Source organism: Mustela lutreola, chromosome 18 (genome assembly GCF_030435805.1).
Source record: "Mustela lutreola isolate mMusLut2 chromosome 18, mMusLut2.pri, whole genome shotgun sequence".
In the NCBI taxonomy this organism is placed as follows: Eukaryota; Metazoa; Chordata; class Mammalia; order Carnivora; family Mustelidae; genus Mustela; species Mustela lutreola.
This window is the reverse complement of record NC_081307.1, coordinates 4,800,021-4,826,892: the sequence shown is the minus strand read 5'-3', so window position 1 is coordinate 4,826,892 and position 26,872 is coordinate 4,800,021. Positions and strand designations below refer to the sequence as shown.

The window sequence follows — 26,872 nt, the reverse complement described above, 5'->3', positions numbered from 1 at the left end:
TTAAGTAACTTATCCAAAGTCACACAGCCAACATATGGCTTGGCCAGGATTTGAATCCAAGCAGCCTAACTCCAGGGTCTTTCTCTACACCCCTGTGCTATGCTGCTCCATGGGCCAGTCACTTTTAGGGCTCATAATGCTCCCAGTTCAGCTCTGGCTGGAGGAAGCCTTCCCCCTGTGCTCAGAGGCCATGCCCGCTTTGGCCCTCACTTCAGGAGGAAGTAACGGAAGGGAAAGGAAGGGCCTCGAGTTCCCATCAGGACTGCTTGGAAAACGGAGGTGAACCCTTGGTTACCTGAGACACCCAGACTATTATTAAACTTGCACTTCCTGAGTGGGGTCATACGAATATAGCAATAGATAAGTAGCCCAGGGGGGTCAGTGTCCTGGGAGGGAGAGGCCGGAAGCACACTATGAAATGTCAGCGTGTCTGAACACATGAGCACGGAAGCTTCCACAAACCGAAGAGGCCAAACACAGTTAAGTTTCAGGCTGAGGAAGAGACTCCCAGGGCCTCTTTGTACCTTCTCTGGGGCCTGAGTCGGTCCAAGTTTGCTCAGGACAAATCATGAATTACTTTCTCAAGGTCTTTTAGTGCAAAAGTCAGGTCTAAAAAGGTGAATGGAAACTGAGCTAGTATCAGTAAACAGCGATAAGATAATAGAAATAAGAGAATATCTCTTTCCCTAGGGATGTTGTTTGAGCAAAATGCAGTTTCTTTAACAAGGCCATTGTCAGGACTCCCAGGAAGAGATTTCCAGATCCTTTGAGGTGGGTGTGGGAGGACAACCCCATCCACCACGTATCCAGCTGACAAAGGCAGACCGCAATTCTAGACCGGGAACTGCTTTGTGTCTGCTTGTGTTTGCGGGTTGAACTCCACGTCTGACTGCTCCTTTATACGCAGCACCTGGCTATTCCTAGGAGACCCGGTCAGGCCTCACAAGAAGAACAGCTAGCGACAGACGGTGTGCCCTTCTGTGTGGCCTATGCCTTTATCCCACCGACTATGGAGAAACACAAGTGGCCCCTGAGCCACAGCGTGTGTTTTCGTTGTTTTCCATTTTTGTTTCCAGAAAGTTGTGTGGGGAAAGCTTCTGAACTCTCTCCAGGAGCCCCAGCCGGACTACCTTTGGCCAAGGTAGAATGGAACATATTAAAGGTGTCGTTAAGGTGTCATCAAAGGGGCAAGCAGGAGTCTCGGGTTCCCTTATCACCTCCCGACACAACTGCCAAGCCCGTGCACTTCCTGCCTCTGCCCTTGGAGGCTGGGTGATGCAGGGATGGGTGAGGAGTCCGAGTGGACCCCGATGCTGGGAAGATCTGGCGTGATCCCGCCCTGCCACTTGATGCTGTGCCTTCTACACGTTCCCAAACCTCAGATGCCCCGTGGCCAAAACGGAAACGACTCACGGCTAGCTGGGGGCCGCGAGGATGACGGGGTGTCGGGAAGGCACCTGCTCCCCAACACACAGCAGGTCTGTCTTCTTCTCATCCCCATTCATTTCCCACTACCTCCAGGACCTCGGAACACTACGGCTTTTTAAGGTTGAGGGGTCAGATGTGCGGTGGGCAAGGCGCCCCCTCTTCCGCCAAGGCCAAGGCCAGGGCAGCGGCATCCCCGCGGGTGCTGGCGCGGGTGGGTCCCCAGCAGCAAAACCGCTCCGCGGGACTGTCCTCTGGGGCGAGGGGACGCGGCCTCGGCGTGGGCCCCGCGCGTCCGGGTCTCCTCCCCTTGCGCTCCCGCGTGCGCCCGCCTCACCCGGGCGGGCACAGGTCGGGCCGCCTCCCGCCACCGGCCCCTTCGCGGCGGCAGCAGCCTCCAGGCCAAAGGAATTTTCCTCTGGATCCTGCTAGAAGCCTCGGCGCCCGGCCGGCGTGAGGCAGCAGAAGGGCCGCCGGCGCGCGTCCCCGCACCCGCCCGGAAAGTTGGCGCCCGCCGAGCCCGGCGGGACCCGCAGCCCGCGGCCAGGGGCGCCGCGGCCCGGACCCCGCACGCCGGCGGCCCAGCGCGCGCCGAGCTCCCCGCCCGAGCGGCCGCGAGCAGGCCGTCCACTCACCGCAGGGTCTGGACCGGACCTGCCCTGTCTCGCTGCCATCGTCCGGCGCCCGCGCTGAAATCCGAGCCCGGCTCCCTGCTCCCCCTCCCCCGTTATCTGCTCGGCGGCGCGGGGAGCGCCAGCAAGTTACGCGGCATCTGGCTAAAAATACAGGCTCCCTCCGCCCGGCTCGGGCTCGGGCTCGGGCGCGGGCTCGGGCTCCGGCGCGGGCTCCGGCGCCCGGACCCTGCCCTCGCTCGCCCGCCCTCCAGCCAGCTAGCCAGCCGCTAATGGGATCTCTTCATTTTCTCTCCATTATTATGTCAGATGGGAAAGTTAATGCGAAGCGATCTCCGGAGAGAAGGCACCTGCTGCCAAGCCCAGCGGAGGGGGTGCGTGGAGGGTGCGGGTGGGGGTGCGGCCCCAGCTGCAGGTGCCGCCGGCCTGGCGGGGAGCGAGCGTCCTGCCGCTGCAGAAGGGAGGCACACACGTCCAATGGAGGTGAGGAGCTCCAAGCTGCAGGGCGCTCCCGCCCTGCCTCCCGCCACCCCGACTGCCCTAGTGAACGGGCCCCGGAGCCTGCAAAGACGGCCAGGGTGAGCTCAGCAAAGTCTATTTATGCCCCATAACCAATTTGCATGTTTTGAGCTCTTACACCGTGTCCTGAGATACCGGCTAATCAGCCTATTCCAGATTCTGCCAGAGAGCCGCGATGCAAAATGAAGCTGAGAGGCAGGACCCAGATCTGTTACTACCACCTCCCTCATCCCTCCAGCCTGAGGGGGTTAATGAAACATCACCCAGGGTAGGCTGGAAGCTCCTAGTTTTCTGTTCCGGGACTATCCTCACCTGAGGTCATTTCAGGGACAGATGTCAAAAACATGTTGAGGGGGGGCGAGGTGGTCAAGCCTTGGGGTGACCCCAGATTGTTAAGAACAGGCGATGACAAGTGATCAGCAAAAACAATGCCAGGTAACTAGGCCCCCGGCGAAATTGCTTGTTCAGACCATGGATGTTTTATATCGCGAGCCCGGCTTCCCCTTCGCTCAAATAGCATCGGAAGATACAATCCCAAATGCTCTTTTTCCACCCCTCCTGCCCTGACACGTGGGTATGGTAGAGCTGTGTGCCTTGGTGAGGAATTAATGCACTGAGCACCCGTTAGGTGACGGACACATTGTCTTACCTCAATTAAGCCTCACAGTCACCCCAAAAGGTAGACGATGCTATTATGGTTGTAGGGACCAAGAAACGGAGCCCAGGGAGATAAAGGTTCAGGACCACGGTCACCACTAGTAAATGGAGGATCCAGGGGACCCAGAGCCCTTCCACTAACAGCACTGGCAAGATTCCTAACAGAAGTGTACTTGGGGCCAGGAATAGATAATGTGGGGCGTGCTCCTGAAGGTTAGAAACAACTCTGGGTGTTTTCCAAAGCGAAGTGCTCTTCAAAGTCGTTCAACAATTAAGGCAAAGTCCCAAATAAGTGGGATAAATAAAAATCAAGAGAAGAGGTCAATATATTGTCAAAGAAGAGTGATCTGAAGTATATAACGCAACTGACTCTCCCCCACAGGGGTGAAAACACTGGTATTTGAAGACTGCAGCATCGGAACATTCTGGGTCCGAGAACTTCAACATCATTACAGGATGAAATTCAGGCCAGGCCACCTCTGCAAGGGGACTGGGGAGCACCTGTCCTGCTATACCAAAGGGCAAGATGTCTGGGTGGGGGAAGTACCCCAGCCCCTCTCTCCCCATGCAAATGTTGTTAAAGCACACATCCCTATAGGGTTTTTGCCCCCCACCTCTTAAAACTGCCACTCAGATTTGCTAAAATCCTCTACGGAGAGTGCTTCAATTAATAAATTATGGTTACTGGAACAGCCCTGATCATAGCCCAGTGGAATAGCTCAAGGGATTCTAAAGCACTGTTCCGACATTAATATTTAGAGAGAGTAAGAGAAAACGCCCTACTCAAATGGAAGATGAATAATACGCCCGATACTTTAAAAAACACTGGTAGAAGGGACTTGCGCAATAAAAGACCAACTCTTTTTTTTAACCGATCTATTGAGGTTTAACTGATATACCATGAACAGCATATTTAAAATGTTATGTACACCCCCATAAAGCCAACACTACAATCCAGATAACGAACCTCCAAAATCACCTCCAAAAGCTCCCTCTTGCCTCCTCCACCCCTCCTCCTTCCTCCTCCCTCTTCCCTCCCGCCGGCTGGTCCACATGGCCGCCAATACTTGGACGGTCAGCCCTAGTGTAGACATTCTAACAGATGTGCAGTAGTATTTCACTCTGGCTTTCACTGGCCTTTCTCTAATAACGAATGGTGTTAAACATCTTTTCAGGGGATTACTCACCATCCACATATCTTCTTTGATGATATATCTGTTCAAATCTTTTGCCTGTTTTTGAATCTGGCTGTTTATTTTCTTATTGTTGAATTTTAAGCATTCTTTATATACAGAATGTGTTTTTTAAAAAAAAATATTTTATTTATTTGACAGAGAGAGACATAATGAGAGAGGGAACACAGGCAGAGGAAGTGGGAGAGGGAGAAGCAGACTTCCTGCCGAGCAGAGAGCCCAATGCGGGGCTCCATCGCAGCACCCTGGGATCATGGCCTGAGCCGAAGGCAGCTGCTTAATGACTCGGCCACCCAGGCATCCCCAGAATATCTGTTTTTAAAGGTGTGATAAATTAAGACCTTGCAAATAAAGTGAAATATCGTAGTTAAATATGAAAACATTCCCAGTCTAATTTTGGTACCCAGGTCTTATAACTCTTTAAGCCCAGTGTCCTTTGTACAGTACAACACTATGGGTTATACACAGTCACAAAGAAAAAGGATGTCACGACATAGTTACAGAGGACCAGAAGCTGACCACAACCAGGACAGTACTCTCACAGATGGGAAAGATGATGAGGTATGATCAGAGGACCTGAGTATTCAGGACTGCCAAGAATCCTTGATGTTAGCCATGACCTCATTAGGATTGAGGCTTTGCAACTTAAATATGCAAAGAGGCAAGGCCCAAGAGGAGAAGAAAGGAAACAGCTTCATACGTGTTGCTCAGTAAGACCCGAGGTTATAGGAGCTGAAGTGATTGGCACTAAAGAAGAGAAGGCTGAAGGATATGGCCCTTTGGATGCAAAGTCCCCTAGCACACAAAGAGCCCAGAGCACCAGGAAGGGCCTAATTATATGGTATCTTTTCCAGGTATGGTAGCCTGATCACCATGATGCCGCTGTAAATGGCTGTAAACACTGTAAACGAGAAGCGGTTTGGTTCAAATGTTCTGTATTCCTGAGCCCTGCCCTTCCCTCCCCCACCTGCTCCCCCTCGGGGAGAAGCACAGTGCTGGGCAGCGGTGTCCCATATGTGCTGCCGACTGACTGCAGAGACCCACCGTCATAAGCAAATGGGAAGTCATGGGGTTCAACTGATGTAGAGAAGATTTCCATTAGACATTTAGACAGAAAGAACTTTCCAGCTGTCGGGGATGTGACTTAATGGAACTCATGATTCAGAAAGGGCTGAGTCTTTCCTGGGATCCTTCAGGAGAGCAGAGACAGACAGCTCCCCATTCCATAAGGCCTATAGCAGCACAGAAAAAAACTACAAAACTTACCGAGGTGTCTCTGGGCGCTAGGCATTCCAAAGGATAAGGGATTATTATTTTCCCAGTGAACTGACTGTCCCTCCTCCACCCCCATGACAACCACGCCCGAGACAATGCGCAACCATCCTGTTCCTTGCCCGTTTCCTTTCCTTTCCAGACCTGAGGGCTGCACTTTTTACTGCAGGAATTCAGTGTGCCCACGAGGTCTGCCAGGTCAGGTTGCTGAAACCCAAGTAAGCGACAGAAAGGAATTGATGGGCTAGAGAAAAAACCCGGGGTTTCTGAGGAAGGACACAGGGCCACTTGTTCCAGCCTGCAGGTTCATGGTGTCTATAGGGCTTTTCTAATCTTGCTAAATATTTTACCCACGGTCTCCGCAGGTCCCTGGGCAGACAAGCCTGGGGCCTGTCTAATGAGGGGCTAGAGGCTCCAGCTGGGGAGCCCGTCCCTGGGCCACTTCCAGCTCCAGGGCTATTCACTGTGTGACACGGAAACCTCCCGGGGGCAGGCAGTGGGGGCCCAGAACAGTGTTCGGGGCCCCCTGCTGTGAATGCCTCCATGAATCTAGTTCTTCTAGAAACTGGGAGAACACGTCTTTTTGCTCAAAAGCCTGGAGCCAAGACTCTCAGGTACATGGGATTTCCAGATGATGGTGCCTCCCCAGAATGTGTTGGGGGAACAGGAACACGCAGCTTCAGGCAAGCAGCCAGCCTGAACCCAAACTGCCTCCTCTCTAAAGGAACATGAGAGCTGACGAATTCGGGGCCAACCCAGGATTCCAGAGAGAGGCCTCCTGGCACCTCAGGCCCTGGGCAACAAGGCTCCTCCCCTGCCGTTCAGTGAGGGACACACATCCCCTCCTGCGCCTCTGGTTTAATCCTCTGCCATCAACTCAGACACGGAACTAATTTGACGACAACAGCACTGTTTGCTTTCCTGGGTGGCCTTAACATACTCAAAGTCAGCAGGCCCACCCGCTGTGGCTGAGCTGTCTCGCCTTCGATAAAGGAAATAACTCTTCTCAGCCTTGTCTTCTTCCTCAGTAAAATGAAAATAAGGGGACTCCCTTCTCCAGGTATGATGAAAATCACATAAAAATGCCCAGCGCCGCTATGGGGCATAAAGCACGTATTCAGTAAAATGACAGTGGACCCCCTTTCTCCCTCCTCTCCCTTCCTTCTTCTCAACTCAAGCTTTTATCAAAGGTGAATCCTTCCCACCCCAGAGGTGTAGGGGATTGCTGATCTCCTGTCCGTTGCAGAAAATTAGGGCCTAGGGACAGCTTCCCCAAGGTTCAACATCTGTGGCTGAGAACAGGACCCCCAGAGTTCCCCCACACTCTGCTACAGCGACTAGAGCCCCTTGGACTGATCGTGCGCCATTTCCACGTCCAATTCCTCTGCCATGAAGAGAAGTTTCCAGTCGTGTGTCCAGCTCAAGCCCCGCTCCCGAACCCTGCGTCTGACAGTTCCCTTGGCAGCATTCCTGCCTCTGCTCCCCACGGCCTTCTGACAAATACAGCTTTGCCCTCTGCCATTCTTCTATCTGGCCGGGCCCTCGCGCACACAGGGAGTCGCCCCAGCTCCCAGGCCCCCTGGGCACAGATAAGAGAGGGTACCAGGAACCCCACCCTTTACTGGGAAAAGCAGGCTCCTTTATCGCCCATGGAGCCAGCCATCAACCACCCTGGGGAGTTTGTAAACCATCAAGAGCACGGCTGCTGGGTGCTGGGAAGATGTCATTCCTCGCAGAGACACGGTTGTGCCCTCCCTCGCTAGCTCCCACTCCCCTGCCCAATGATGAATCAGGAAACCATTTGGCAGAATATATGCTTTAGCTATTATGCCGAATGGACTAAGAAATCCACTCTGACTCCCTTCAGACTTTGTAATTCCTTAAGCTTTTCAATGGTGAGAGAAGAAAGGGGAAAGGAGACAGACGGTCTTGTCTTGCTATTTGTCTTGTCTTGCTGGTTGTTTTGCTATTTGATTTTGCATGGTGAGCACCGAGTGGCCAGCTGGGTAGCTCCAGGCGCCCGCCTCGCCGACAAGGGATCTCGAGTGTGGACTCTATTTAGGGAGGTGATCAGAGCCTGGTATCAGGTCCCACAGTGCTGGCACTGATCTCTATCATGTTCCTTTTAAGAGGGTTGGCAGGCCCAGAGTCTATTTTTAAACCCATGAGAAAGGTGCTACACGGAATCCAGAGAAGTCCAGCACTAAACCCGGGATTGCTGCAGAGGAGGCAGGGACAGCATGGCTGAATCCAGGATTTTCTCTCCACATACCCCCACGGTTTCCCCTCACTCCTGGGACCAGATAATGACTCTCCTTCCAAAGGGATCTTTTTCTTGTAAGCCCACTCTGACTCGACGTCAGTGGAATTTGACCCCTCACAAGCCCTTGATTTGGGAAAGTGTTTTATACTCTGGATCTGTTTTCAGTATTGAGATTTTTTTTTTTTTTTTTTTTTTTTTTTTTTGGCATATCCCCACTCCTGGTGTGAAAAATCAATGTGCTTTTGAATATTCTTGTCATCCCCTTCTCTGATTTTCAAATCATGTGCTCTGGAACATGAGCATGGCTGAGCTCACAGCCAAGAGTTTGCCAATGGGAGGGGTCAACAAAACCTGACCTCCCCAGTGGTCTCCATGCCCAGCACCCCAGAAATCCTGCCCCTGGGCTGGAGAGAAAGGAGGGAGGAGGACCCCAGTGGCAAGTCTGCAGGGGACAGGATTATTTTCCCAACAGTGAGAAGCAAAGAGGCATCCGAATGTCACCGTTTCACATCCAATAACCAGATGTAGAGAGCAGAATGTTTTATGTACAATAACAAATTTCAACTACAGTATCCATTTCTGGTTTTGGATAAGAAATAGAACTGGAATTCCTCAAGAACTCAATGCCTTGAGAATAAGCAAAAGCTTTTGCCTGCCCGGCGGTTCTGGAACCAGCCAGGTCTAGCCAGGCAGGGAAGTAAGTAGGAGATGAGGGATCTTGTCATAGTCATTCATCTCGCATCTCCACGCTGCGCACAGAAGCTGCGTGAACTACATGTCTCAGCCAGGCGGGTCAAAAAAACAACACACGTGAGTGCTAGCATGATACAGACTGCACGCCAGAGGCTCGGGAAATGGGAGTGAAGTGGAATCCAAAGAAGTTCATTCAATTCCGATTTTAAAATGAGTCACATCCATGGGGGAAAAGAAAAAACCAGCTGTTCTGTGCCGGTTGGCCCAATGGTTCATTTCCCCACACGCTGTGATGGCCCCTGTAGAAATAGCCTGGGAACCCCTGTCATTTCCCAAGTTGGGGGCGAGCCCCAGCTGTGAGGTAGGAAAGGTGTGCTCCCCCAGGGCACACCTCTAGGCTTCTCCTCCTTACCAGTCTCCATTAGCGTGAAACTGCCCGCCCAGCCCCGACAAAGCCAGTGTGCTTCCTCACTCCTGAGGCAATGAGGCTGGCGGCTCCCTGATGGTTGCCTCTGTCTGCTGAGGTGGGGGAGGATGGTGATGTGTCACGGGGTGTGATAAGGCGTCCCCCCTCATCAGGAGTGCTGGCCCGTGTCCCGTCGCCATGCTCCATTCTTGCCACCACGTGAGGCCCTGGCTAGGTTCAGAACATACTGCCTGGCTGCCGAGTGAGGGGAAGTCAAGACTCAGGGTGGAAATTACACACATTTTGGAAAACGCATACGAGCCCGGTTCACTCCGCTCTGCCCAGTGCTTCCACACCTTACAGAAACCTCTGCAGCCTGCTGTACAGGGAGAAGCTACAAAACCAACCTCATTTCACACCTGCACTTGTTAAGATGCACAACCTTTTTTTTCCCCCTAACTGCCATATGGGCTTGACTCTTGGCATTGAACCCCATGGCTCCCTTTCCAAAGGATGTTCACGTCTTCCTTCAGAAGGCCCTACGTGACTGACCAGGAGATCTGCTCATGCCCTCTCCATAATTTGAATAATTCTCCCTGAAGAGCACCGGAATGGGTGGCCCATAGCCAGCCTGACCTGCCAAGAGAATTCCAGAGGGGTCCGTGCCCCCCTGAAGGTCATCCAGCTTCTGGAGCAAGGTTTTCCCAGCTTGGGGGAGGTAGTATTGAGACACCCACTATGAGGCCTGGGAAGATCACACCTTGTGACCCCCTCTGCTCCCCTCTGGCCCATAATACTTCACTCTGGTGCCAATGAGGTACAGATCCAAGAGCAGGAAGGGGAAAGATGCTGACAATATAGGAGATAAGATTTAAGAGCGAGGCACTGTCCTAAGCATTTTAGATGTCAACACATTTGATCCTCACAATCACCCTTGGAAGTAGCTGCCATTAGTGTTCACATGTCAAAGAAGACCAGCTGTGGCCCAAAAACATGAAGTCATTTGCCCAAAGTCACCAAAGAGCACGATGGTGCTCTGGGCAGCGCATGAAGCAGAGGGAAGAGAGCGGCTCTGGGTTTTGCTTGATTATATGAGCTAAGGTATTGTGGGGGGGTAGATGAGAAAAGTGAAGCTCAGTGTTCTCCAGGTCTTGAATACAAGACCAAGATATGGAAGAATCTGGAAGAATGGCTTGGTCCTGAAATTTGAATACAACTCAGGGTCTCTATTAATTTGGGATTCCTGCTCGTCAGAAGAGACCCCAGCCCCAATCAGAGGTAGGTTCGATGTGGAAATGTTTACATGACCCTAGGCCCTAAAGGGTTTAATGAAAGGGCACCAAGTCACGATCACCTTTTCCCAAAGTGTTGGGGAAATGGAGAGTCTTGAGACAATAAGATGGATTTGAACCCCAGTCCAACTGAGTTCTCTAGAATTATCACAGTAACTTCAGTAACACCCCCTTTGGAGCCAGGTGCAAACAGCCCCAGGAAGCAGGTGCTAAGCTTCCACAGCTGGCCCTGGGTCCTCAACCCTGGGAGGGATAACGAGGTAGTGGGGTCCTCAGGGACTCTGTGCTGTGGAACCATCTTCTTTCCCTTTCGCTGGGGCCCTGACTGTCAGAGCAGACCCAGCTGGCCAAATGCTGACTGAGGGGGTTTCTTTTCTCTTCCCGGAGCCAAACCATTTCAGAGCAATTAAACCCAATTAAACCGGTACCTGGCCTTCCTACCATCTCCTACCATCTCCTGAATTTTGCCATTTCTCACAACCTGACAACAGGAGAACAGGCTCTTTCCTTCAAGATCCTCTTAATCTCCTCTTGACATCGTCTTGGCGGTTACCACTGAAGAACACCTCGGTATCTGCCTTCTAGTTCACAGCCGGGTTTTCTCTTTATCCACCAAGGCCACAAGAGCAGGTGCTACACACACTAATCACATGGGGCTCATTATATTATTCTTAATCATTGAATAGAGACCATTATCTTTCCATTTAATCCCCATGTGAATTCTGCCTGGCTTCTCTTTACGACATCATTTCATACAGTATTTATACCACCGCTTTTATAATTATTTAAATAAAAAGTGAGGAAATGAGTCCTAAATCATCAGCCACATCCGCATTTCTCTCTGTCCCGCTCATCTGCAAAAATCCCCACCTACAATGGGTGAATCCCGAGGTGTGTTACTCATTTGGACCTTTCTAATCTATACAATGATGAAGCATATCTAGACAGCCCCCTTTTTAAAACCCTGGCTTCATATCTTTTTAAAGAAGTAAAGTGTTCTAGAAGTATTGATGTGCTTTCCATAGCTAAAATTTTGTGACTTTATGAATATCTTTCTTGTACTCTAAAATCAACCTGGACAAGTACTTCTACAAGCTTGTTTTTCACAATGACCTTTCTCAGCACTCCTGACCTTGAACTCCTAAATGAGGTATGTTGAGTATTGGAGAAGAACAAGAGAAATGGGCAGTGAACCAAGTATCACTAAAAAACCCATTATCATTTCTATAATGACTGAGCTGATTCTTGCCTCCAGAGAGAGAGAGAGAGAGAGAGAGAGAGAGAACATTTCCAGGATTTCTGAAATAAGATACAAAGAGACCCAGCAACATTTCCAAAGGAAAATCATTGCCAATATCCATATTGACCTTTGGTCCCTCAGATGCTTTTAAGGTGAGGGTAACAAAGATAAATGGTTGACATAAGGCTTGGTGGTGCTCATAGGTCTGCTTCTCATTCATTTATGCTTCCATTCAGATATGAACTGTTGAATTGCCATGTGCAGTCCAAGAACCAGATGGAAGACATAAATCAGCAGATTCCAAGGTTATCACCCTTGGGAAGATTGCAAACCAGCAGACAGAAAGATACTGTTGTATGGAAAATAAATAGGACAATAAAAGCGTGAAAGTTTCAGTAAGAGATGCCCCGTGGCCCGGATAAAACCAAATGAGAGGTTCCCATAAGACATGCCAGTAGTTCAAAGGAGAGGCTAAGGTCCGAGGGGGCGACAGCTCTCAGGGAAATCTTTTAGAGAGCAGTGAGATTTGAACCAAACCTCAAGGACTGACTGCCAGCTTTTAGGAAGTCATGGAGATCAGTTTCAATTTGCACCCCCTGCCCCCATGCTCCAGGTGTCTAGTTACAGAAGACGGAACACACGGATCCAGAAACAAACACTTGTAAATACACCTATATATGTATGGCAACAAAAGAAATATGTCTACTCTAGGGAACTGTGTGAATATTATGTAAAAGAATAATTCATTCCAAATAAGAGTACAGCTTTTAACGTTTTAAATGTCTCCTGTTGTGAGGTTGCATAAAACCTTCACGAAGGTTTTATGCAAACAGGAAAACGAGATGATGGTTTTTGGATTCATTCATCCATTCCAAAAATATCTGTACTGGGGCACCTGACTGGCTCCGGTGGTGGAGAACATGACTCTTGATCTCGGGGTCATGAGTTCAAGCCCCACGTTGGGCACAGAGCTTACTTAAAAAACCGTATATATCTGTATGCTTGGTAGGTGCCAGACACTCTTCAGGACCCAGCACTGAACAGACTCCTGCCCTCAAAGAGCTTGCATTCTAATGGGAGAGAGGGGAAGTGGATGGCTGGGGCAACAAGATACTGATCCTACAGGGAAGTGAGAAAAAACAATCACAGGGGAAAGGGAAGAGAGTGAGGTGGGACGCAGGGGTAGGCACAGGAGGCCTCTGTGAGGAGGTGGTGCCGGAGCAGAGGCCTCAGCTCAGGCAGAGACAGAGTGTGTGGTATCTGGAAAGGCATAGGTTGTGAGCAGTATGCTTGACGTGGTCAAAGAACATTCTAGTGCTCTACCGCACCCCTCTGCCACCCCTGAGACACGCCTCTCACTGGGTCTGGAGTGCCCTGCTCTACACCCACAGATTCTCTGCATCTTTGGATGCCCATGGGACAAGACGGTAGAAGCACTCTCCGGTGAGGAAACCAAAGAAAGATATAATAACAGGTAACATTCGGGGGTGCTTACTATGGGATAGGCACTGTTCTAAGCATCCTGTAAGTGCTAACTCATTTATTGTTTTTTTTTTAAGTCAAAGGTTTTTCTTTATTTTTAAAAAGATTTATTATTTATTTAAAGAGAGAGAGAGAGCATGCACACACATGGTCAGAGGGGTCAGGGGAGAGATAAACGGAGAGGGAGAGGGAGAGAATCTTAAGCAGACTCCCTGCTGAGCATGAAGCCTGACCCAGGGCCGGATCTCATGACTCAGATGGTGACCGGAGCCAAAATCGAAAGAAATGGAAACTCAACTGACTGAGCGACCCAGTACTCTTTCTTTAACATAACTACAAAAAAACTGATAAGTCCCTGGGAAGATGGATCAAGACAAAAGAGAAAAGGCACAAGGACCTACGTCAGGAATGAAGTAAGGGACATCACTACAGATCCTTTTGAAATGAAGAAGATAACAAAACCATTATGAACAGTTAATGTCTATAAATTTGAAAATTCAAAAATAATTAAAGAATTCCTTGAAAAAAATTTCAACTTACTGAGACTTTTTTTTTTTTTTTTTTTTTTAAGAGACAGAGACAAAGATGAGCACAGAGAGAAGCACAACTGGGGAGGAGAGAAAGAAGCAGGCTCTCTGCCAATCAGGGAGCCCGATGTGGGGCTCATTCCCAGGATCCCGGGATCACGATCTGAGCTGAAGGCAGATGCTCAACTGACTGTTCCAACCAGGTTCCCTTAATGAGACTTTAATAAAAAAACAACCCATAATTAAACCTTACCAGAAAGAAAACTATAAGCCCAGAGAGCTTTATTAGTGAGGGATTTATACACTAAGGAAAAATAACTCCAACCTTACACAAACTTCCAGAAAATAGAAAATGACTGTAAACTTCCTAGCTTGTTCTATAAGGCCAGCATAATCTTGACATCAAAACCTGATTGGGGCAGGGGTGGCGGGGAGCCTGGGTGGTTCAGTGGGTTAAAGCCTCCGCCTTCAGCTCCGGTCATGATCCCAAAGTCCTGGGATCGAGCCCCACATTGAGCCCCGCATTGAGCCCTGCATCGGGCTCTCTGCTTAGCAGGGAGCCTGCTTCCTCCTCTCTCTCTCTCTCTCTCTGTCTGCCTCTCTGCCTACTTGTGATATCTGTCAAATAAAAAAATAAAATCTTTAAAAAAAACACAAAACCTGATAGGGATATTGTTAAAAAGGAAATGTTTCATTCCATTTACTCTTATGAACAGAAATGCAAAAAAATACCCTAAATACATGAGTAGTGCTAACTCATTTAATCCTCAACTTCAGAAGGTGCCTGCTCTCATGGCCCTTATTTTACGAGAGGAAAACAGAGGCACAGGGAGGTTAACAAACTTGCCCGGGGTCACACAGCATGTATGTGGTAGAGTCAGCATTTGAACTCTGCAACCTGGACCCAATCCTGCTCTTATGAGCTTTCAGCTCTCATGGACACCGAGACTGTGGAAGGACAGGAAGGACAGAAAGCCCGAGAACTCCGAGGACGTCATAAATAAACCAGACGTCAGTTCTGTCTGGGAAACGGAGGAGAGTACACCAGGGAAGGTCCCCGCTCTCTAATGGCAGCTGGGTGTGTACAACAGCTTTGTCCAGGCCACTTACTCTAATTATTATTTAGCATTTGCTAAGGGCCTACCCTATCCCGAGGCCAATGAGGGAAGCGGAAGTCACAGACAGCTGAAACGGACCCCGGGCGCCTCCCCGGGGCTGCCCCGGAATGCAGCTGGCTAATCACACCGGAGAGGAGGCCCAAGTTCACCTCCTCTCGGTTTTCAACCAGTAACTTCCAATTATTTCCTCTCGGATGCTGACGGAATTCATAAATAGCATTAACATTTTTCAAATGCCTGTAGGAGTGTGTTGAGTTAACCTGAGTGACTCATTATCATAGTGTTCAGCTGATTCTTCTCTCCTGGGGAGGAGGGGAGGGTTCGCCATCCTCCTACATCCCCCGCCCCCCAGGGAGAAGGGAGCGGAGCAGACTTCTCTCCGTCACTAGATTCTCACCACCCAAGTGGGTCGATGCTTGTTGGGCCCACAGGTTGATGGTTTTCTGGAGCCCAAGGCCTGAGTGGCTTTTAAAAAAAAAGTGGCGCCCAGGCCACTTTGAGGGAATGTGTGTGTGTGTGTGTGTGTGTGTGTGTCTATGCGTGTGCACAGCCTCAACATGGAGACAAACAGCAGGTCCAAGGGCATTGGACTCTGGGGCTGCGGGACCGGGAAGAGGAGAGGCAGGGAGGAGAGCAGAGGGCTCGTTTTCTGTCAGCACAGGTGGTACCGATCACTGGACGGATGACTTCAAGCCAGAGGTGGGGGATGGGGAGAGAACATGCAACATTAAAAAAAAAAAAAAAAAATGACCAGCATTTAACTTAAAGTTGAGACCCTCTAGGAAACTGGTGAAGTCCCTAACCAGAAATGCTACGGAGAAACGTCTCTGCCCTCTGCTTCTGTCTGTGGAAGTCTCCCTTTTTGGGAAAAAAACCCACCGCTTTCTGCTGGAACTGGGGCCTCTATTTGGAAGGCTTGAGGGAGGAGGTGAAACTCAGTCAGAGGTTCTCTCAGTGATGGGGAGTGGGTTCCTGTGCGGCCTTGCCCCTCACCCCGAAATCTCCTCGACCCTCCCCCAGCCTCCCTGTCCTCTGCAGTTTTCCCAGCCAGTCAGCCCATGTCGGACCATGTGCAGACCCTCGGCTGGCTCCCCTCCTCGTGGCTCTTCCCTGTTTGAAGAGGCCCCACGTTGTGCAATTCAAGAGACACCTTTCAGGCGGGTACCGCATGGAGCCATCCCCAGCCAGCGGCTGGGCCAGGCGTCTTCTGCTTGGGGGCCGCATCCCAGGCGTCATAGGCCTGGAGGACCCCGAGGGACCCACCTTCCCAGGAGCCGCCAAGCCCTGGGTGCTTAAGTTCTGAGCTCACCACACTTCCTACCTCTCTGGCCTCTTTTGATGTCCCCCTCACACACTGCTGCTGTCTTCTGCAAAAGAAGAAGCACGCAGTCATTCCCAAACCCAGGAAAGGCGAATTCAAAACCTGCACTCAGGGCTGCGTGCTCTGATTACAGCTGGAGAGGCAGAGATGTCCAGGCCTGAGAACAACCCCTCATCTCTAGGCCCAGAAGGACGACAAAATGACTAGCTCGAGGTCACAGGTCATAGCAGAAGTCCAGCATGTTCCACAACCTCACCCCTTGAGTCAGTCTGGTCGGGGAGGTGAGGGAGCTCTTCTCCCTGTCCTTACTGGGACAGGAAGCAAGACTGCAAGAACCCATAGGGCAAGGAGAGTGGTGGGGGTAAGGGGAGGGGAGGGCAGAATGTCTCCAAGGCCAAGAGGGGCTGGGGGCAGAGGTCAGCTTCGGGTCTGATCTCAGAGCGCAGTGTTAGCGAGGTGAGAACATGTGCTGGGGGGGGCTGAGGGCTGCATGGTTGTTTGCAACTCCCTCGCTTGCAGCAGCCGCCTGGGGCATGGTAGATGACCCCATCTAAATTAAGGCCAAGGGCAGAGCAGTCAAAGCAACTCCTAGCCAAGCTGGGAACGCAGCTGGTAAACCCAGGGATTTCAATCACGGGATCTTAAATGGCTAGGTACAGAACAGGAGTCACAACACTACTTGCAGAGTGCTGGGTTTAGAGAGACTGGGCCATTCGTGTGCCTGCCCACACCACCCCTTCCCCTGGCGCCCCCCCTAAGGGTGTAGGAGCCCTTCACAAGGGAGACCTGCCTGTCACACCCTCTTTCTCATTCCCGATATTAAGTCGCACCCCCCGCCCCACTGCGCACCCAAATTCTGGGACTGTGTACCTGTGCCATGAGACCACCCGATGGAAGAGGGACTATTTCCACAGTCAGCTATTAAATCAAACATGCCAACTCTCAAAGCCAAGAGGTAGGGCCAGAGGGATTGGCTGTGTTGTAGGGAAGTCATCTGCGTTTCTTGGGTGGGTTTCAAACTGGGAGAGAAAAGCTGCTAGCTACCCCTCAGGCTTCCTCCGTGCATCTCTCCTTAACTGTTTGCCAGGAGCCAGTGAGTGACAGCAAGCCAGTTGCCTAACCTTCCGTTCCCCAGTCTCCACCTCCACCAAATGAGATCATGTTTCCAGTGGGGTATCAGAAGGAATGAGTCAGTTCTGTAGCCTGTAGTCTCCCCACATCCGCCCCCCCAACCACCAGGGATTTCCTAACACCTAGGAGAACCATCTCAGGTGGTCTGGGACTCCCGGTGAGTCAAACAATAAGCCTTTTATTTGAATCAAAATATAGGACACCGCATATATTAATTTCTATTTCGTCTAACACATATGAAGTTTAGGTCTCTCTAATCACCTGTGTAAATCTAAGTAAACAAAATGCAAATCTGGGTCCCAAATTAGACTGAAAGAATTCTATCCTATTTGGCTTATAAAATTTCAAGTATTTCATTGCCTTGATCATTAGACGCCAGCTGATCAGAAAGCCCCAAGATTTCGAACTGTTGTATGAACTAGATGGGGTAGGCATTCCTAAAATATCCACACCGGAAAAAGCTCCTTTGTTCATCTCAAGTCCATTTCCCCTGATTGAATGATTTTCTCATTTCCACAGAGAGCTATTAAACCAACCATGCAAATTATCGAGGCCCCACAGACCCAGGAGGAGAAAGAAAGAAATTAGATAACATAAGGTAGTCAACCTCAGCAAGTGGATACGGCACCAAACCTCATTTCCTCTCTGCGTGGTTCATCTTACGATCACATCATTCAAGACTCTCCTTTCCAAGGACATCTAAGTCCTAGTCCTGGTCCACGCCACTGTCCTTCCTTAGAAAGACGGGCCTCTGATCAGACACTTTCCTCTCTGACAGATTCTACTTGATGGTAAGTCCTTCCTCACATTCGATTGGAATCTGCCTTCCTCTGACTTCTACCCCATTTTCATCTGGTAATGACTTTGCAAGTACCATGGGGTCATGGGGTGACTCTCCACTCTTGCCAGTGGCACCCTGGTGACAGTCAGGGACTTTCTTCCAGACTCTTCATTCTTTTCTGCTCCTTGTTCCTTCAGGGTTTCCCCTGATGCCATTCCAGAGCCCTCTCCTTGGTGATTTCCTGCCTGTATCTGTGCTCCAATTATCAGGGTCTCTCCTAAAATGAAAATCTGAACACTACCCTCTCAATGTAGCCTGATACCACGCTTCCCAAAGTGTGCTCCCAGGACCACCAGCCCTGTGCACTGTCACCCACCCCATCATGAAGGGTGCACTGAGTGAGGAGGTGCGGGAGACATAAACTCTATCCTCAGAGATTCTCAAAGCAAGCGAGCGTGGGAGAGCTCTGAGCGGTCCTGGAGAAACCCGACCAGAAGTGTGTAAGCCACTGTTTTCCCAGTGGTTGACTCTAAATCTCTTTATTTCCCCACACAACACAGGGCAGGAGAGGCTGGTTGGTTTCACTCTGATCTCCAGTTAGCTCAGCTCTCCGGATGTCTTGTCTTCCTTACTCTTGTTCACTGCATGAAGAACTTCAACGCAACAGCTAACTGTATTTAGTGAATTCCTTCTTAAAGAAAGACACTTCTTCGGATTCTAATTAGCTGGTTCCAGGGGATCCTGGGTGGCTCAGTTGGTTAGGCATCTGCCTTCAGCTCAGGTCATGATCTCTGGGTCCTGGGATCGAGTGCCGAGTCAGGCTTCCTGCTCACTGGGGAGCCTGCGTCTCCCTCTGCCCCTCCCCACTGTTTGTTCTCTCTCAAATAAATAAAATCTTGAGAAAATATTATCCAGTCCCATAATTTTCCTGTTTTGTACATGTGAGCCCTGGTACATTACAGATTTACCTCTTCGGTAAGTTTTATAATACAATTCAAGCTACCACACGGATATTTTTTTAGGTGATTGATATTTGTCATTAAATTCACTAAGAAATACAAAAGGCAAGGAGGAAAGTGGAAACATTCTGAAATACTTTTACCATGTCCAGTGTAGCCAAATCTAGGCACAGCATTTTTTTGCTTTCAATGAAAGTTTTAATGTGTAAAATAATTTTCCTATGCGCTCAAGAGCTAGCTACTTTAAAAACCCCCATGGTGAAGTTTTTGTAAATTAAGTAAACATCCCGTTATGCATCTGTCTTGGGGGTTCAGATGTCTACGCACTTACTGAGGCGGTTCTGCTTCTCGGTTTAAAGTACGGGGGAGAGCCTGTAGGTGGTGCGCCCAAGGAGGCTTTGCTGAACGCATGGGCAAGGAGGGATGATATGAAGGATCCAAACGGCGGTCTGCCAGGCTCCCGCCACAGAGCCAGCGTCTGGGGAGTGGACTCCCGGGAGGCCCATAGGAAACGCCACCACTCGGTCAGGGAGGAGAGGGGTCAGCCCCTGCTTCTCTTCCCAAGTCTCCTGCTTCTACCCCTCAGATGAAAGCAGAATATGGTACAGGTTCAGGAGTCGGGTTCTGGGGCCGGCTTCCCTGGCTTCACATCACAGTTTTGGTTTTTTTTTTAAAGATTTTATTTATTTATTTGACAGACAGAGATCACAAGTAGAGAGAGAAGCAGGCAGAGAGAGAGGAAGGGAAGCAGGCTCCCTGCCGAGCAGAGAGCCCGACGTGGGGCTCAATCCCAGGACCCTGAGATCATGACCTGAGCCGAAGGCAGTGGCTTAACCCACTGAGCCACCCAGGCGCCCCTTCACATCACAGTTTTAACACCTCCTGGCTACATAGCCTGAGCCAAGTTATCATCTCCCTGTGCCTGAGTTTCCTGATCTGTGACATGCAATGACTTCGTAGAGCACCCCCCGCCACCCCCAGGGATGAAATGAGGCAATACTTGGAGGGTTCTTAGAACAGGGCCTGGCACAGGGCTCATGAGGTGTTAGTGAGGCTCTTTCGTTTTCCTTTAAAAAAGAAAAAGAAAAAGAAAAAGAAAGATTTTTAAAAAGATTTAAAAAAAAGAGAGAGAGAGAGAGATGAGCTGGGGGGAGGGGCAGAGGGAAAGCAGACTCTCAGCTGAGCAGAGAGCCTGATGCAGGGCTGGATCCCAGGGCCCCGGGATCAAATGCCCAACTGAGCCACCCAGGTGCCCCTCGCTCTCCTTTGCTCTGTTTGTTCTCTCCCATCATGCCCTGATTTCCATGTTAACACGAGCACCTGAGACGGAGACTTCAGTCCTTCTCACCCGGCTGACTCAGCAGCTCCCCACCGCTTTCCATTCCTTTGAACACTCTGGCAGGTTATTCCCAGGTCCTTCTTCATCTACTTTCCAATCCGATCTCACACCCTTCTTTTTCTCCTACCGGAGGTAACATGAACACGCACTGACCACTCAGGGTCTTTCCCCAGGATGGCCTCTCCGCCGGGGGCCCTTCCACGTTCTGGTCTTTTTCCATTCTCGACTTTCTACATCAACGCTGTCCCTTACAGCCAACCTAGAGGCACTATCTTCACGGACCCTCCCTTGATTTCCTCTGCCTGCCATAGTCTGTCTCCGAATGTCCAAAGCATTGTATCCCTTGCAACAGATTCCTTTCTTCTTTAGGATCAGAATGGTTTGTGTTCGCCTCCCCGCTCCCCAGGCGGAGGGAACTTGAAGGGCAGCAACCACAATGCACTTCACGTCAGCACCCCCACAGGACCCTGCCCCTCTCGGGGGCTCAGTCATTACCCATCAGCTCAGAAAATGCTCTGGAGCGCGACTCTGGAAAAAACAGGAGTGAGAGCAAGTCATGATAGGGATAAGGGAATTAAGAATATTTCAGAGCAAGGCCTCTGTGTGTGTAGAAGGCCATCTTCAGGCAGCCCTCCTGCTGCAACCCCCCCAACCCCCTGCCTGGAAAGAGCTGCCTGGGGGCGTGCTAAACCATGGACACCCTGAAGACTGAGCCGCCCCAGCACCTCCCCCTACTGCCCAGCTCCCTTATCAGCAGTGTCCAGAAGAGGGGCGCACTTTTATTGTTGCATACACAAAATTAGATGCAAACAAGCAAAGACCCTTAATCAATAATTTAAAGCTGCACTAGGCACTTCTTGCTCCAAATATCTCATCTACTCAAAGGCTAGGAACAAAGTTGGGACAGTCACTCTGCACATGAATGGAGTAGGGAAAGAGGGTTTAGGATTGTGTCCTAATCCTGGAGCACCCCCCCCCCTTTTTTTTTTTTTACAAAGATTTCATTTGCATGAGAGAGAGAATACAAGCAAGGGGAGGGGAGGGCAGAGGGAGAGACTAGCAGACTCCCGTGATGAGCAGGAAGAGGCGGGAAACAGGGCTGGATCCCCGGGCCCTGAGATCATGACCCCAGCCAAAGTCATCCACTTAACTTCTGAGCCTCCCAGGCGCTCCCTGGGGCACCCATTTAAATATCGCTGTGTGCCCAAGACATTCAGAACAACCGGCTAATACCCACTCAGCACCTGACGCCAAACTCCTGTGGTTTCCATGTCAAGTGCTATCATCTGTATTTTTCAGGTGGAGAAACAAGGACACTCACAAGTGATTTTTCAAAACCCCCAAAGAAGACAATTTAGATGGAGACGGAAAATCCAAACCACCCAGCTCATCACTCTACCTGCAAATGTGTTTTAACCAAATCCGAGAAAGACTGCGATTCTAACAAAGGCTGTTTCTCTGAGGATTTCATAAGGAGAAGAATGAAGGCAGGGCTGGAGCAGGTTCCACTTAACCGTCATTCAGAGCGACAGCCTCGTGCCATTTTCACGTTTCAACACACACACGGGAGTCAGAGTTCAATGGTCATTCTTCTTTTTTTGAACGCCACAGTATTTATTTTATGTGAAGCAGAGATGGACCATCTGTTAGATGAGGACCACGGCCTTACGGGCACCAAGGATGGAGGGAGCTCTGAAATCTGCAGAGGACAGAGGACCTTCTCCAGCTCGAGGGATGGGTGGTGTTTGGATTGTTGTAGAGAGATAGGGACGGAGGGGCAGGCCGGGCCTGGAGAACAAGGTCCTGGTTTGTTGGTGATTCTATCAAAAGCCTGGAGGGGCAGCCTGGGCAGCTCAGTGGGTTAAGCATCTGCCTTCGGCTCAGGTCATGATCTCAGGGTCCTGGGATCACAAGCAGGCAGAGAGGCAGGCAGAGAGAAAGGGGGAAGCAGGCTCCCTGCTGAGCAGAGAGCCTGGCGTGGGACTCGATCCCAGGACCCTGAGATCATGACCTGAGCCAAAGGCAGAGGCTTAACCCACTGAGCTACCCAGGCGCCCAACAAATAAGATCTTAAAAAAAAGCCTGGAGAAGTTGGGTTGGAAAGCTCCATTCCAGCAGGTGGTTCCAACTGACAATTCAGACTTACTAGGCAAAGAAACGACCAACAACCCCCTTTGCCTCGGTGTGAGAGGAGGGGCTGGGCTCTGCACTCCTACGGTGTCCGTCTGAATGTAGACAGTGCCCCTGCCTGGCTCTCTGACCTGAACCTGACTCCCTAGAACCTGAGAGTGGTAGCTAGCAGAGATAGGGAACTTTCTAATCTGTGATGTTATAATACTTTCTGAGGGAGAGCCCCCAAATCAACACATAATGCAGAACACTAGTTAGCTTCAGAAGTCCCCTTGAAGGATTGGGTGCCTCTCAAATAAACACCCGTTAGAACACAGTTTATCTGATTCGGCTCCGTAGGGGGTCGTGGGGAGACAGAAGAAGAAAAACAATCATGGTTCAGAAATGTCCCCATAACACTGCCACCAATACACCAGCCCTCCCCCTCCTGGCGTCCTGGCAGAGGCTGCTAATTTATCACAACGTCCTGCCCATCAGCCTAAAAGTGGCTTCGGAATCTTTCTGAACACAGCATTTCAGGCAGCTGCTTCCAATCAGATCAGCGTCAACACAGGCAACGAGACTCATTTTCTATTCCAATGTTGTTTAATCAGCAATTTATAACCACCGTGATGCTCTCGGCTGTGGGGCATGAATGGTTCATCAGGCCTTAGCGCAGTCTTGATGACATATTCTTCAAGATTACTTCCCGGCCCACCCCCGCCCCCGCCCCCGCTTCTCTGATTGCATGCTTACCCGGACACGGTTACAACTGACTTGCCGGTTAGATTTTCTTAATGGGCTGGAATCCACCGACCAGGGACCACGAGTGAGTAACGGCACAGGAGCGCCTGATGGCCAGATCAGTCACACCTGTCACTGAGAAGCTGACAGGCTGGTCCGACTGGCGGTAAGTCCCTTCCCAAACTCGCTGCTCTAATCGTGCCTCTAAATCGAGTTACCTGGCCTACAAGCTGAGGACCAGGCCCCACCCCTGCCCCTGACCACAGGGCACCCATATGAGCAGCTCGCCGACACCCCCAGACAACAACCTAATTTCTTCACTTTTCCTGACTGCAACAAGACTCAGTTTCTTCATCTGTAAGGTGGGTGTCTGCTGGGAGCCTCCCATGAGCTGAGCCGTGAAAATTACAGTGTAGTGACTGACATGCGACAGCTTCGGCAGCTACTCCGTACCATCAACCGTCTGCCACTCCCCTTCATTAGCACGTCATCGGGGCTCCCTGGGAGATCCCTAACTGGTTTCCCTTCCTTGCCACTCCAGTGACCCCTCTTCCTCAACCCTGCCCAGTGAGCATTCTGATCGTGGCTCTCCAACACCTGCAGGATGAAGTCCACCGTCTTATGCTGATGCTAGAAACCTCACAGCCTAGCCTCTGCCCACCTCTTCACAGTCCTCTCCCACCACCCACCTGTCCCTGAACGCCTGCACCACGCGCCCTTCCCGACACACAGGGCACTTCTGCGTCCTCCATGTTTGGCTCATGCTGTCTCCGCCGCCGGCAACCTCCCAACCCCTGCTTCGTGAAATGCGACCAATTCTTCTCCTCCTCCACGAAGTTTCCAAGTTTCCGTGACAAACGCCTTGTTCAACTGACAAGCAGAATTAAATCTTCCGCACTCCAGCCTCCCACTAATGAGCACTCACCCTTGCCTGAGGGTCATTACCTTTGTTTCCTACTCAGTAAACTCTGTTGACTTGAATTGAAGTTATGTTGAAAGTACGAAGGTATTTTTTAAATTTCCAAAGTTCTTAGCATGTTGAGAGCTATTGATCCACAGAAGAACTTGATTCCTATGTGTGTGTATGTGTGTGTGTGTGGTGTATATACACACACACATATATATTACTATATATTATTATGATATATAACAAATACATATAGCATATATAACATAATACATACATTATAGATATATATGTATATATATATAATATTCCCTAATATGCCAGGCTCTATCTCTTGCACTCTTCCCCAAACCCTAGGACATCTGCTATTGTCTCCAGTTTATAGGTGGGGAAGCGGAGTGTGGGGAGGGTCTACAGCTGGCCCAAGGGCACCAGGTAGGAAGTAGCAGAGCAGGGACTCAAACCCGGGGGTGGGGGGGTCTGGCTGCAGAGCCAACAGGCCTGCAGTGTTGCCTGGGTGAGTTTACCCATACCACACAGAAGGCAGACTAGTGGGGAGACAGGCAAACAGAATAATAATTTCCGTGTGACCCGTCCTTGATGTGAGGAAGACACACACCCGCCAGCACCCATCTGTAGAGAGTCAGGGGACAGACAGAAGTCGGAAATCTAGCCGTGGGACTTGGACCAGTTAATTCACTGCTCGGCCTCTGTTATATTAGTATTATATAATTATTCTATTATAATAATAATAAAAACTATATTATTCTGAGACAGAATAGGGACAGGACTCGAGGCCTGTTTCAAAACCCTAATGAAATGTGACTGTACCATAAAGGAAAAAAATTCCTAAAAAAAAAAAACTCCTGAGTTTGTGTTTCTTGAGCAATATGTCTTACAGGAACGCAGAAAACAGGACATCAACTTAAAGGAGGGAGCCAGCCGCCTGAAAGAACTAGTGAGATCCAGACCAAAGCAGTCTGCAGCAGACGTGCACAGTGACGCAGATCTACCTTCCAGGGACCTTTCCCTCGCTTAAATGCTAAAAATCATGCGCAGGGGTGGGGATTTCACATGCTAATGAGATGTGCAATGTATGGAAAAGCATGATCTCTAAGGTACATGAGCGCCAAGAAACACCTCACCTCTACCTGCTTAAACATCGTCCTTTCCTCCGCTAGGTCTCTTAAAATATATATATATATATATATATATATATATATATATATATATATATATATTTATCCTTTATTTATTTATTTATCTATTTAAAGATTTTATTTATTTATTTGACAGACAGAGATCACAAGCAGGCAGAGAGGCAGGCAAAGAGAGAGGGGGAAGCAGGCTCCCTGCTGAGCAGAGAGCCCGATGCGGGGCTCGATTCCAGGACCCTGAGATCATGACCCGAGCCGAAGGCAGAGGCTTTAACACTGAGCCACCCAGGCGCCCCATCCTTTATTTATTTATCCATTTTAGAGACAGCGTGCAAGAGAGTGTGAGTGTGAGTAGGAGGGAGGAAGGCGGAGAGAAGCCTCAGGCAGACTCCCTGCTGAGCGTGGGTCCAGTGTAGGGCTAGATCTCACGAGGCATGAGACCATGACCTGAGCTGAAACGAAGAGTCAGATGCCCAACTGAATGAGCCACTCAGGTGCATCTCCCACCTAAGTTTCTTTAAGAAACTCTTCCCGACCTTGCTTTGGGGAGGCAGCCTGAGGACACTGTGTTGCCTCCCTTCTGCTCAAGCACAGACCCCAATAAAGCCTTGCCTGGAACTCCCCTTTGGCCTCTTGTCGATTTCTATCACTGGGAGAGCCCAAGGACCCAAGGGCCTGGCCAGTTCCACACAGTGTTCGCAAAGGAAGAGCACAGTCGTATCAACCCTGGCAATGGAGCCGAGAAGCCCGGCCAGCTCCCGGGCTGACCCCATGGCCAGGATGGCCTGTGCACCAGGTATTCTCAGTCCAGCGACTCCAACTCCAGTCCCTGTTGCCACTTCAACCCAGCATTGCTCATCGACGTGCACAGCCCACATTGCGACAGGGAGATGGCCTGGGATCCAGATCTTGGGACAGACAAATAGCTAGGAAAGAACCCGAGGCCCAGGCACTGACCTAGGCAAGAGAGCGCGCTTTTCCTTCCTTCCTCACCGCACCCCATGCCCCTATTCCATGGACCTGCCCTATATCCCACTCCTTGCTTTTGCCTAAATCCTCAACTAATCCCATGCAAGTAAGAATTATTTCCTTGCATCTGCACAATTCAAGATCCTATTATATTATAAAGGCTTAAATGTATGCACTTAATAGGAGATGTTTAGAGATCAAAACCCCTTTAAGAACCTGAAGAATAATCTCGAATGGTGTAACTTCAGGCTTCACCTCGGACCCAGGGGGATCGTTGTGGAGGATGGGGATTCTCCTGGAACCCTGGAATCACACCGCTAGACAGAAGTATTAGCCAGCCCCAAGGTGGGACTTGCCGGTGACACACCCCCAGCCCCTCCCTACCCTTGGAGAAAAGGAAAGCCACGGTATACACCATGACCCCACCCTACCCCACCCCCCTGGAAGGAGAGCTTGCCAGAGTGGGCAAGGGAGTGCGGCCCAGAAAGGCTTCTCTGAGTAGCTGGAATCAGTTCCGTTGTCTGCAAATCATCATTACCCTTGATCAATGGCCTGCGGTCAGAGAACAGGACTGGACCTATGCCAGCTTCTTTTCAGCTTTTCTAGGCACTAGCTTCCCAAAAGAAATTGAAACCAGGTACTGTCTCTTACAGAATCCACTCCTGGAAAGGGCAGAGCAGTTTCCTGACCGATATATCGTCCCGGGCAAGGCCAGACAGGTTTCCCCGCCTTCCTC

At 50.3% G+C, this 26,872-nt stretch overlaps 1 protein-coding gene across 14 annotated transcripts in view; it reads right to left on the bottom strand.

The window, feature by feature from the left end:
* ANK1 (ankyrin 1) overlaps positions 1-26,872 on the bottom strand; it is a 207,503-nt gene that overhangs the window by 95,386 nt on the left and 85,245 nt on the right. Inside the window, exon 1 of one of the 14 annotated variants that reach the window (XM_059155992.1) lies at positions 2,061-2,603. The exons of the other annotated variants lie outside the window; for them this stretch is intronic. Coding sequence (XP_059011975.1) covers positions 2,061-2,099 — 39 coding nt within the window. The 5' untranslated portion in view covers positions 2,100-2,603. Of the gene's footprint in view, positions 1-2,060; positions 2,604-26,872 lie in introns of those variants that run through there. 14 annotated transcript variants of the gene reach the window in all.